We start from the raw sequence: 14,006 nt of genomic DNA, 5'->3' as shown, positions 1-14,006 counted from the left end.
AGAGAGTTTTTTTTAAGGAAATATTTTAATTTTATAACAAAATTGAAACGACGCCGTTTTAGGGGGGAGATCCGCGCGTCGACCCGACCCGGTCCCAGGATCCGCGCGTTTTCCTTTAAATGGTCTATTTGCGCATTCGGTCCCCCTAGTCTTGCGGTGTGTTTAAATTAATCTTCTGATTTCTTTTAAATTTTCCCGCAAGTTTTATTTCTGTTTCAATTTGGACCATGCCGCTGCGCGGCGTTTTGGGAGGCAGGAATAATTTCCCTTTTGGTCCCCCACTGTTATGCGCGCATTTAAGTTGGTCCTACCTTCCAAATTTATTTCAAATCTGCCCCACTTTTTTGTCTTTAAGCTCAATTTAGTCCATTTTTTAAAAAAAAGCTATTATTTTATTTTTTTCTTTAAAAAAAACATTATTATTATATTATGCATTATAGTTATCATTATATATTTTCTATACATTCACATTCACGCATTTTACACACATGCATATTTAATATATATATATTTATATATATATATATATATATTGAGTTTTTTTACATGCATACATATATTTCTCTTGCACATTTTTTTAGTTTTTTTTCACATGCCTTATATTTTATACATACTTACCCAATTTTTATTTTGTAATATATATATATACATAAATTTACATTTTTATTTTATTGATTTTCACATGTACATATTATATTTTATTTGTTATTATTTTATTTTCACCATTCTCATATCTTATAATGCATATACATTTTATAATTTAAAGTTCACATACATTTTCTATAATATATTTCTGTATACGTTTTTCCTTTAAAATCATTAAATATTTTATTTTTTTATAATTTGCTATTTTATGTACATATCATACATATATATAAGTATTTTTAATTTAAGTACACATATTTTCATGTTTTACCAATACATATATGCTTATACGTTTTTATTTCTGTAAATATACACACATATGCATATCTTTATATTTTATTTTATTTTTTTACAATTTTCGATATCGTTTTAAATTAAGATATTTGTATCATATTGTACATTATTTTTTAAACATACCCGTTTTGGGAAATATATTTTGGTTTTGTCAATATATCAAAATCATTTTTTCCCTTGATTTAAAAGTTTTTTTTTGAATAAAAGCAATATTGAATAAAAGTTTTTTTTTTGAGAATTTTCGAGGAAATTGAGCCCTAACGTATTGGGTTCCGATTTTCTTTACTAATTCTAGATAACCGAGGATATTCTTTATTCAAAATGCATGAGTATAAAAATCATTTTTGGGAACTTAACTTGTCGTGTCCTAACGTATTGGGTGTGGCATGTTACTTTCTCAAAATGAAGATTTTCACATAAAATAGAAGTGATATTCAAAGTTCGGGAATTATGAGGAATTGTACCCTAACGTATTGGGACTCGATTTCTTTACATAACTTGAACAATTGATTATCCTTTTTCAAATTTCATCATTTGAGTTGATTTTAAAATCTTTTTAACATTCGACACTAAGGCATTAAATGATCAATTTGGTACCGATTTTGGGCGTTGCGAGGGTGCTAACCCTTCCTCGTGCGTAACTGACTCCCGAACTCGTTTTCTCAAATTCGTAGACCAAAATAATTTTTAAGGTGAGCCGATCGCACCTTAATAAAGGATCGGTGGCGACTCCAACTTTATTTTTAAAGTCGACAACTAAATTTTTGTTTTTAAAAAAACAGTTTCGACACTAACATTTTAAAAAATCTACAAAATTTCAAAATTTTTCATTCAAATACACCTAGAAGCAGAGATATGGGGTGCTTACCATAGCCTCTTGTTAGTGTGGGAACTAGGAACAAGAAAGGTCATACTAGAATTGGATAGTATGGACGTTGTTGCTATGTTGCAGTAACCGACAATGGATGTTTCAAGCTTGGCTATTGTTCGGTATGTTCGTAGATTGTTGAGGAGAGATTGGAAGATGCAAATAGTAAATGTTTACAGGGAGGGAAATTGTGTTACTGATACGCTAACCAACTATGTGTGCAACCTTTCTATTGGGCACCACCGGCTCATGCAACCACCGAATGAGGCGTTGCAAGTAATCCATGATGATGTGAGCAACATTGATGTGCAGAGACAAGTACCAATGTAGTTTGACACTGTTAACTCCTTCTTTATAAATATATATATATATACATATATAATCGTATACCATTCTAATTAATGAATAAAATTATAAATTATATAGACTAAATTATATTAAAAATTAAAGTGTAAACGTTAAATCTCAAATTTAGGCATGATAGAAAAAATAAATTAAATTTAATCATTGATTAATAATGAAGAAAAAAAAGGTACTATGATAGGTTATTTTTGCACAAATCTTTTAGCTCTTAAAAAGAAACAGTTTGAGAATGTTCAAGTGTCCAAAATAAATTTCTAATCCATGAATTTATCAACATCAAATTTGTAAAAAGAGCAAATTCTGCCTAACAATTAAGTTAGGTATAATAAAAAGTATGAAAAGTTTTTTGCTTGTTTCTATTCTTTCTCTAGGAATTGTTTTTTACCGCATTCAAAACAAAATATGTATATTGTGAAGAAGACTATTTGTCTTTACCTCTCTTTTTTGCCTTTTTCAATCTAAATTGGACTAAATTGAAGGGTTATAACTATATTCCTATTGTCGGTGTCAGATTTAAATGTTACAGAATGGGTTTTATTTTCTAAATTCAATTTGATTATATATGTCAAGAAAGGAAGCAAATATTCGCAAGGGATTAGATAGTTGATGTGGCTAGTTCTTAAAAGGAAATTTCTTACAAATAGGGAGAAAAGCTGAGGACAAATTAGTGATGAATGATGATTCTTCATGTGAAAACTATAATCCATGTACTCCTACTAATAGGCGGCAACGGACCAAAATTATATTTAAATTGTTCGACTCGAAAAAAAATTGAATTTAACTTGAAAGAAAAAAACAAACAAATTAGAAAACAAAAACAACTAAAAGAATAAATTTAAGAAAAAAATAAAATTCAAAACATAGATAAATAAAGAAAATTAAAATTAAAAGGTGAATGATTGATCAAATAAATTGAACCATTTGAGATATAAATCCCAACAAAAACTACTCCTAAAAATCGCAAGAAAATAATTTTGCACAAAAGAAAAAACTCCTAGAGTTGAAAATTTTATAAACGAAAGAATCAATTTATCAATTTTATGTCTTTAATGAACAATGAAGACTTTGATATAAGTTAGCTAATTACATCAAAATAAACCTTTCAACTATAATAGAACTCTAATTAATCTAAACAAGAATAGTTTTAGCAGAACTAAACTTTCTTGTTGACTAAGAAACATAAAACTCCTAAATAACTTTAAATACTTACAAATATCAATATCCTTAAATTCAGAATAAATAAATAATAAAATAATAAAATCTAATAAATACAATATTGGGCTTGTATATAATAAAAATTAAGTTTAAAAATCAAACTCAATAAGATTTAAACTCAAATTAAAGCCCGGAATAAGTAAATTCCCGTAATAATCCTGTCCAAAAATGTTGCCCGCGCAATCTTAAAAATATGGTTATAACTTGAGCTCTCAGACTCTAAATCGAGCAATTCAAAGTGTGTTTCGAAGTTAAGAGATAGCTCTTCAAACTCTATGCAAACGTCTCAACCCCAAAATGACCGGATCCCATAAAAAAAATTTTGTCACAATTCGACTGATCTTCCCAACTTGAATATTGACAACTTGATTAAATTGACTTTAACAAATTTCACCCCATCCATACATGTATCACCCATACAGTCCAAATTCAATAAGTTTAAGGAAGAAATTAATTTGTCCCTCATTGCCTAGTAACCAAATTCTTTATTATTCTCCTATATTTGACAATTGCATTATAGTTAGGAATAATAACTTATTCCATTTTTTTTTAAAAATATCATTTTAACTTTCCATTTAATTTTTACCTTTTTATCCCTTAAATTTGCGTTATTTGTCAAATCACTCCAAAATGGATGAAAAAGTTAACGTTTCTTAACTTTTTGATGTGGCATACACGTGAATTGTTATGTCAATAATTAACTATTTTTAAAAATTTTACAAAATGTTAAAAATATTTTTATATTTTATATTTTAAATATTTTAAATATTTTTTATTTTTGAGAAAGCTTTATTTGAAAACTATCTCGATCCAAACAAAATTAACTTCAAATCATAAAATGGATGAGGACTATATGTGATTATACTAAAATTCATAAAATCATTAAAATTAATCACCATTTCATCATTACTTGCATACTTGCATTACCACTGATGTTATTAATGATTTAATATTTTAATATGATTTTTTATATTATTTTAGTAAACTATATTAGTAGTCACCTAACTATATATATATATATCACCCAACTATGAAAAGCTATAAAATTAGCACTCAAGTATGAAAAGTTGTCTTTTTAGTCACCAATTTGTTAACATTAGAATAAAAACAACTAAAAATCCAAGATGGTTGGGTAACCAAAAAGAAAAATAATAATTGAATGATCATTTTGTAACTTTTCATAGTTGAGTGACCAAAAAGAATAAAACCATAATAGGATGATTATATTATAACTTTTCATAATTAAGTGATAAAAATAGTTGAAATACTACTAATGCCATTTAATTTTTGGGATAAATTTTAAAATTCCACCTAATTTAATAAATAAAATATGAGATCCTAATAATATTTACATCTTTTATTATTTACATTGTTATTATTGTAGCAGGATTATTTTTATTTTTTTAACAATATCATTACAGGTTTTGATCATATCTATTTTTTTAATACAATACATAGAACTACTCATAACCTTTTCACAATCCATAAATAGGAGAACAATGCGGTGCAGCGTATTCGAACCCATGTCTTCTTAAATTGACAATCGAATTAAAACTCAATCGATAATTTTTATTTTATATATATATATATATATATATATATATATATATATGGATGTTTTTGGGTGAAGTGTACTATGAGGGAATTTAGAAGGCATATCCCACTCATTTGCTTTTGCAAATTTGTCATCTTTTCATTTTATAGAATAAAAAACTGCCACTTTTCGAAACATGTGCGTTTGTGTCTTTTTATTGATGTAATAATTTATTTATGACATTCTCCAAAATGTTTGCAGTTAAAAGTACGAGATATTTATTTATTTAAAAATAAATAATTTAGTTTGTATATTAAATTAAAAAGTAAATTAATTTTCTATGTTAAAATTTTATTTATTTGTACTCTTAAAATTAACATGACTAAACAAATAACCAAACAGTGACATATGATGTGTCGTGTATCTCATGTTAACATACAAGGACCAATTTTAATTACAAAATAAATAAAATTTTTAACAAAAAGATCGGTTTGCTCTTAAATCTAAGGACTAATAGCTTATTTTTTAGTAGAAATGACAAAATGCAATCCAACTTTTAATATAGAGGTCTCCATTGGTACTTTTACTGAATTGTGCATCATAATTTTCATTTTCTTTTTGAATTTTCTTTAACATTTATGCTATTATAAATAGATTGGTTGAGTTTGATTTTAGTTGATGAATTTAGTAGTAAACTTATTAAAAGTTAAATTTTAATTATAAGAATAATTATTTGATATATTGGTGGTGAAAATTTCTAATCTTATAAATAAGCAGAGTTGAGATCTTGTCATATGTCTTTTAATGTGTTTAAAATTTAAAAAATGATTAAGACATGTGATAAAATTTTAATCTCACTTTTGAAGTTAAAATTATCTTGCTTTTGCATCAAATAATTACCCTCGTTATAATACATTAATCAAATAAGATTAAAATGTCATTTACTCTTAAAATGTTATCCGTTAAGAATATTTTATCTCTAGACTCTAATATTAAATACGCCATTAAAATTGGTTTAATCCATAAATTGGTACCTAAATTATACATTTTTCCTTCTTAGTACCTAAACTTTTTTCCCAAATTGGTATCTCCGTTAGTCCAACCATTAGTCAAATCGTTAAGTTTATTTAAAAAAAACTTGATTCACAAATTAGTACCTAAACTATATCATTTTTCCCAAGCTAATACCTAAACTTTTATTTGTCACAATTGGTACCTAAACTATTTTTCTATTACCCATTTTACACCAAAATGTTATATTCGTTAAAAAATTACAGCTAATAATAAACTGTCACATCATATAAACTTAAAAAATATTCTTTTTAATTATTTTATTTTATTTTATTATTCTGCATTATTTTTCTCTTTTTTCCCCTTTTTCCTTTATAATGCATAGTAATACCAATAATACTTGAAATTTGCCCTCCTAAGGTCGAGGCACTAACAATTAATTCCATTTTCAAGTCATCGCATGCTTGCTCAACTTGATGGGATTGAAAAAGTTATTTCATTAATCAAAACTAGTGTATTTAGAATTGGACCGATTAGACCAAGAAGCAATCAATGTACTGGTTTAGAGATAAGGGTTGAACTGATTGACCCGCGAACCGATACAGACTAATTGAACCAAGTTAAAAAAATAGTTGAACCAATTTTCTTTATTCTTAAAATGTTTTTTTTTTAATTTTATGAATTTTTAACAATTTATTTTATCGAAGTGGACAAAATGATCAAACTGAGAATTGGCGACCTGACTAGTTCGATCATCGGTCTAGTTCTAATATATATATATATATATATATATATATATATATATGAAAATAATATTGTAACACCCCTAAAACCCTAATGTCATAAATAGTATTATTTCGGGAAAATATTTAGAAAAATTTTCACTAGTAGGAAATTGCATTTAATCGATAAAAATTAGAGGAGATAGTTGGACATCGGATAAAGTCATTAGAAATGATATATTTTATAATTTATTAAACTGAGCTTAATGAAGTAAAGGTATAAGGGTTAAAAATGTAATTATATCAAAAAGTGACCATAGGTTGAATGTAACATTCCTTACCCGAGACCGTAGCCGGAGTCGAGCACGAGGCGTTACTTGACCTAACTTAAAAGTTCGGGGCATAAAAATTTACTTTAAAAATTAATTTCACCATTCACAATAAAGCTGTCCACCTGCGCAACAGTCACTAAAATAATTATAACTCAAGATACGAAACTCGAAATTTAGATCCGTAAATTTTCCTTGAAACTAGACTCATATATCTATTCATAATAAATTTTTAAGAATTTTTGGTATAGCCAATTAGTACAGTTTATTAGTTGAAGTCTCCCCTGTTTCACTAATCGACTATCCTGACCTTTTGTCACTAAAATTCAATAATCTCATTGTAAAGACTTCATATGGTGCTTCCACTTATTTCTACTTAAAATAGACTCATTAAGGAATTTAAACATATAAATTATAACTCATAATTCCTTTTGTAAAATTTTTAATGAATTTCTAAATTCAGAACAGGGGACTTCAAAATCATTCTGACACTGTCTCACTAAATTTCAAATATCTAAAAATATATAACTCTTTTGCTTACTCTATTGCTTTCATGTAAAAGTAGACTCTTTCAGCTTTAATTTCATATCTCACTCAACTTCTAATTATATTTCCACTATTTTTGGTGATTTTTCAAAGTTACATCAATGCTGCTGTTCAAAAACTGTTCTATTGGAAATTTAAAAAAATTCAATATAACCCTTTTATAATTCCTAACATTCCCTGCAAATTTCAAATCACAACCAACTTCAGTATTTCAAACTAAAAACATGTATTTTTCAATGTCTAACACAACCATCACATTCAATTTTACTTTGCATACTTAGTCATTCATTCTATTACTTTTTACTTCAATTCTCTATACATGCCATATAAATCCAAAAAGTTATTTAACAAAATCTACCGGAGTATATCTGGATAGTGTGATTCTCGATGTAGATCCGATCCTCCGAATGTATAAATACATTAATCTACAAAAAACAATAAACACACACATGTAAGCTTATAGAAAAGCTTAGTAAGTTCATAGGCATAAAACATAAATCTTACCAAACATTTGTACACTTATACAATATAGACCATTACTAAGTTTACCTGTCAACCACAATCTTTGGTGAGTTCCTTGGTATAAACACACTACTACTTATTCTTTTACCATAATTCCTTTGGGTCCATTTGTCACTTACCATCCTTGATCAAAATTAAGGAACGGTTACGGAAAATTGAGTAACACATTTCACTTTGCCATAGTATAACTATGGTCTTACTTATGATCACTTATCATTTGTCCCTGATCAGATAAGTGCAGCTAAGCTACCACTTATCACTTAGTCACTTGATCAGATAAGTATAGCACTTATCACTTTTTCACTTGATCAGATAAGTATAGCACTTATCACTTTTTCACTTGATCAGATAAGTGTAGCTAAAGCTACCACTTATCACTTTGTCTCTTGATCAGATAAGTGTAGCACTTATCACTTTTTCACTTGATCAGATAAGTGTAGCTAAAGCTACCACTTATCACTTTATCTCTTGATCGAAGTACTCAAATCCGTTAAGCTTAATTTGATCATTTATTCGATTTTCGCATTTTTATTTTACTTTCATTTAAACACTAAATATATTTCATCATACATTATATAATTCATGAAATTAACATTTAATCATTAAATTTCAGCCATATGAACTTACCTGGGTCGATTTGCAGAATTTGTAAAAGTTCAGGGACTAATCAACTACTTTTTCTTTTCCTCGGCTTGCTTCGGGTTCTCGATCTAAATACAAATTTATTCATTCATCAGCATATAATTCTATTCTAATTCATTTCACAATTTATGCCCTTAAATTTTCGAAATTACACTTTTACCCCAAACTTTACAATTTTTACAATTTGGTCCCTACTCAATTAACCCCTCAATTGATCTAATTTTTCTCAATTAACACCCTTTTCCAACTATTTTAGACTAATAAATAGCCTTTAATATTCAAAACCGCAACACCAAACCCTAATTCCCAACTTTTTTACAATTAGGTCCCTAAAATCAATTTCTATCAAAATTACTTAATAGAATCATCATATAACAAAATTAAAGCTTTAATTCCATGTGTATTCATCATAAAAATTCAGTACTCATCAATTATAACTTTCAAAATCAGCCATAAAATCAATAACTAATGAAACAATTAGTTGGACCTAATTGTAAAAGCATCAAAACCACAAAAATTAGAAGAAATAATCAAGAATTAAACTTACATGATTCAAATATATGAAAAACCAGCTTGGAAGGACTCTTCAATGGCGTTTTTTGGCTGATAATTATGAAGAATTACCTAGAAACTCTTTTAATTGAGATTTTTTTTTATTTGTTAACTTTTACAAAATTTCCAATTTTACCCTTATTACATCACTTTTCCAGATTTTTCTTGCCCAACCGTCCAGCCCATATAATTTAGACCTAATTGCCTTTTAAATCCCTCCTTTTTAATCACTTAAGCTATTTAATCACAATTTAACAAAGTTTTACACTATTTTCAATTTAGTCCTTTTTAGTTAATTAACTATCCAAACGTTAAAATTTTCTAACGAAACTTTAATACCAACTCAATGGCACTCTAAAAATATTTCTAAAAATACTTATGGCTCGGTTTAAAATCTTCGAGGTCTAGATACCTCGTTTTTTATTTTAATTATTTTAATATTTATTCCTAGTACACTATTCACTATTTCAAAAATTTCCTAAATTCACATTTACTTATTTTTACTAAATTAATAATATTTTCTACTCATTTTTCAGATTTAGTGATCTCGAATCACCATTCGACACCACTGAAAATTCAGGCCATTACATTGAAAGGGTGAATATAAAAAATTATAAAAGGTAACAATTCTGAAGAAGATATATTAAGAGTAAAAAGAAAAAAAGTAGTGTACTTTTGGATTGTTTTGGACCATTAGATTAAGGAGAGAGGAGAAATTTAATTTTTACACAAGCTGCTAGCCATTGAGGCAGTTTATGTGTCTCATATATATATATCTTATTCTAGGCCTAAAATGGATAGTTTTTTTAAATATTTTTATGTTTTTCAAAAAATAGTTGATCGGACTATTGTTAATAAAACAAGAATGAAGAAATAATCAAATCTCTATGAAGTATAAAAAGAGATAGAATTTTTTTTTGAAAAAAAAAACCCCAATTCCACTACAATCCTAGATATAAAATTTAGTTCAAGGAGGAATTGAAAAACATCATGAAATAGTCATAGAAAAAGGAAACAAGAAAACACATAAATAGAGAAATTGAATGTTTTTGATCACTTAACTATGAAGCAAAGGATTCACCGTAAGGCAGAAATAGTGACTTTAAAACATGTCATCTACCCTACTCCCGTTGTACATGATGCAATGTCACTTTATTTTTAAATATTTTTTTTCAACCCAACGTGCCTACATTCATAAAATTTTAAAATATATTACAATAATGATGTAAGCTCTCATGTTGTTGGTCCTCTCATAAATTATATAAAATTTATATTATATAGAGAAAATAAACATCATCTTAACGTGTGCAATTCATGATATTCAGAAATATCCTATAAAATATTATAAAAATATGTGATAATTTTTAAGATGAAATAAAAAATCTACCAAATATTAACCATTTCTTTAAATATATTATCAACAATTTTTTTAAATCAAGACCTAGAAAATAATTATATAAATAATTTACAAGTCCCGATATTCATTTATTTAAATACGACTTAATATCATAAACTTTTTGTTAAAATAATTTACAAGAATCATGAAGTGTTTTTTATCGTATTATTAAGGTTAACTCTCACTCATTGCTATATTATATGCCTTACTATTGAATTTTTGTCATTTTATTTTAGTTTTGTTGATTTTGCTCATAAAAATTTAAAATATTTTGTTAGTACAAATGATAAAATTTTATTTTGCTTTTGAATTTAATTATTTTCTAGATAAAACTAAAAAATTATTTGTTCAAAAGTCATCTAACATACGTAACCATAAACTTCAATCCTTAATGTAAAAACAATTGTTAAGTCCAGGTTTAATTTGAACAAAATAAAATTCAATAATGTGACAATAGTTTTCAAATTCAGACCTCAAAAGTATTTAACCCTTTATTTTAAGGTTGTAATTAGGCATGACGATTTTTTTATTTCTTTCTAAGACTTAAAAGGTATAAAAATCTTTAAGAAAAAGAAAAGAAAATCAATTAAGTCCTTTCATTAACGATTTCTGTCTTTGATCACGTTGACAATTAATTAATGAACTAATCAATGGTAACACCTGGCATTCCCAAATTTAATCATTTAATTTTCTAATAAATAATAATTAAAAATCATAAAAATTATAAAATATTAAATATTAAATTTATATAAACGTATAATATTGTAAAAAAAATTTATAAAAATGATGTATAAATGATTATAAAATTTAACCTGATTCAAAGCACAATCACCATCCAAATCACTTTCACTCAACATGCAAACTATCTCATCATCCTCCATATCACTCCGCCCCAACATCACGCTCTTCGTTTTCAAGCTCTCGAACATTATCACCTCTCTTTCCCCATCTATCAACAGCTTGAGCTCATTGCGAAGCTCCCTCAACAGCCATTTGGCACCATATCTCTCCATCATTGAAGGAAAATAGTTCTCAAAATCGACCACAATGTCGACAACTTCTTCCATGGATGAACACTGTAAATTTCCAAAGATTTTAGGTTTCCCGGGGTTTTGCTTTAAGCTTGTGTAGAATCGAGAGAGAGGGGGTTATAGAAAGAAGGTTTATGCAAATACTTTAAATATATTTATAAGTTGTTAATACTTTTTCTAATTTTAATATAATTTTTTATAAGTTTTTATAATTTCTATAGTTTTTAATAATTTTTTACGTTTATATAAAAAAAAGTTTTAAAAAAAGTATATGATTATTATAATCTTTTAACAATGTTTAATTTTTATGATTTTTATTGAAAAAAAATAGAGATCAAATCTGGAGATGGCACATGCTGCCATTTTATTAGGTTGTGCAAAAATCAATAAAAATTGAACCAATCGAACTAATTTGGTTTTTTGGGGTTGGTTTGGGCTGCTTCAATTTAAGGCCAGGTAATCAGTTAATTTGGTGTTATAGTTCGGTTTCTGTTCTGAATGTTAAAATCGTTTAAACCGAATTCATCAATTTTACACCAATTAAATATAAGGGTAAATTATATTATTGGCAAGTTTTAGTTTTGGTTATTTAAATAAAAATTATAATTTGGTCATTAAATTTTTAAAATTATTTTGTTTGTCACTCGACTATTAAATGATAATTTTTTATTTGATATAATAATAATTTTAACATTTAACATTTATACTTTTTGTCTATTTGCCCTGGCTCTATATAAAAATTATAAAAAAAACTTAAATTATATTTAAAAATAGAAATTTTATATAAGAATTCTAGAAAAATAAAATCTCAAAATGTTATTGTTGAAGAAGTAATATGTATGAGAAATAAAGAAAATTATCATTCAAAAAATCAAATAATAGATTAAAACAGAAAAAAAAGTTAAATCATTATATGATTCCTCAATGTCTCTCAAAACTAAATTAGTAATATCTTCAAGTTAAATTTCATGTTTCGAAGAATATGCAGAATTGATATTACAAAAGCTTGTGAAATCAACTCTAAAATCAATTTTTTAGAAAAAAATAAATATACTATAAAATTTTCTTTTCAGACTCAATTAACCAATATCGTAAAAATAAATTATATTAAGTTTTTTTATAACCAACAAACTATATCAAAGAACAGAAAAAATAAAAAAGCAAACAACCATTAACTCTACTTAATGTTTACTTTTATATTTAAAAAATAAGTATCGGGTATTTTTATATTTTCTCTCTCAATCACACCATCTCTCGCAACCGTCTCACTCTCACACCTCAACTCAGCTCGTCGGTTGTCGCCACCGTCTCTCTCTCTAAACATTAACATTCCTTTCTCTCTCTTAGTCCATGATATTTTTGTTTATTTAGTTGTTGTTCATCAAAACCAAACCCAATATTAAATCTAAATTAAATTCTTCAACCGACCCACTATTTACCCCTACCGAGCAAACAACAATTGCTAAAAAATACATTCCGACTTTGACTTAGAAAATTTAGCCAGAAAAATGAAATCTATTATATTTGCTACTTTATAGATTATGAAATTAAGTAATTCTTTTTTTAGTATAAAGCTATGAAACAATGAAACAGTCATTGTATGTAATGGAGTAGTTTTGATGTATACAAAATGTAATGGAGTAGTTTTGATGTATACGGGCGTGTGTCCAGGCCGTGTATTGTTTATTTATTTAGGGTCACACTGGCGTGTGTCTAGGCCGTGTAACTCACTATTTGTGGTATAAAACAACACGGTTAGGGACACGGTGTGTACCCAGGCCATGTGAGTCAGACGGCCAGGGACACGGGCGTGTGTTCAAGCCATGTAACTCACTGTTTATGCTTCGAAACCACACGGGCAAGGCACATAGGCATGTGACCTAGCCGTGTGGCAGATTATTGGGGCCCGAAACCTGTTTTCGAGGCCGTGAATGTTACTTAACACTAATACTGACCTCCTCAACGTACAAATGATTGAATTTGATTACATGAGAACTATCTGATGCTCGGAGACTGATTTGTTAGCAACATAGTTATATGTATACTATAATGCTTATTCTGATGTTGAACTGCCTTATTTAATTGTGAAATGAATTAGAATGACTGAATACATGTTACGGGTATTTTTGTTCTGCATTGGCATGGGTTAGGATATAGTGAAGGAGGAAGAAGTCTGTTTTGAAATCGTGGCTACGCCACAATGAGTATTAATCTAATTCTGGTGCTTGTCGCATACTAATTTAGCAGCTAAGCTGCATCTCTATAAAAGTGTCAACGAATACTCTAAGGTGTGCAAGGTTGGTTGGGCATTGAATGCCCTTAATGGAGTGTTGGAA

General features: G+C 27.4%; 1 protein-coding gene across 1 annotated transcript; it reads right to left on the bottom strand.

The window, feature by feature from the left end:
• Positions 1-8,682: 8,682 nt before the first annotated feature.
• Positions 8,683-11,731, bottom strand: LOC128042371 (calcium-binding protein PBP1-like). Its single transcript, XM_052633269.1, has 2 exons — positions 11,452-11,731; positions 8,683-8,759 (listed from the first exon to the last, which is right to left on the bottom strand). The coding sequence occupies exons 1-2, from the start codon at positions 11,704-11,706 to the stop codon at positions 8,721-8,723; spliced, it is 294 nt and encodes a 97-aa protein (XP_052489229.1). The 5' UTR covers positions 11,707-11,731; the 3' UTR covers positions 8,683-8,720.
• Between the last annotated feature and the right edge of the window lie 2,275 nt (positions 11,732-14,006).

Source organism: Gossypium raimondii, chromosome 7 (assembly GCF_025698545.1).
Source record: "Gossypium raimondii isolate GPD5lz chromosome 7, ASM2569854v1, whole genome shotgun sequence".
Classification (NCBI taxonomy): domain Eukaryota; kingdom Viridiplantae; phylum Streptophyta; class Magnoliopsida; order Malvales; family Malvaceae; genus Gossypium; species Gossypium raimondii.
This window is presented reverse-complemented; position numbering and strand designations above follow the sequence as displayed.

Excerpts from the sequence above, each read along its gene's own strand:
- LOC128042371 (XM_052633269.1), bottom strand. The coding sequence starts at position 11,706 with ATGGAAGAAGTTGTCGACATTGTGGTCGATTTTGAGAACTATTTTCCT. Across the intron at positions 8,760-11,451 it reads GTGATTGTGCTTTGAATCAG|ATCGAGAACCCGAAGCAAGC; the intron begins GTTAAATTTTAT and ends ATTTGTATTTAG.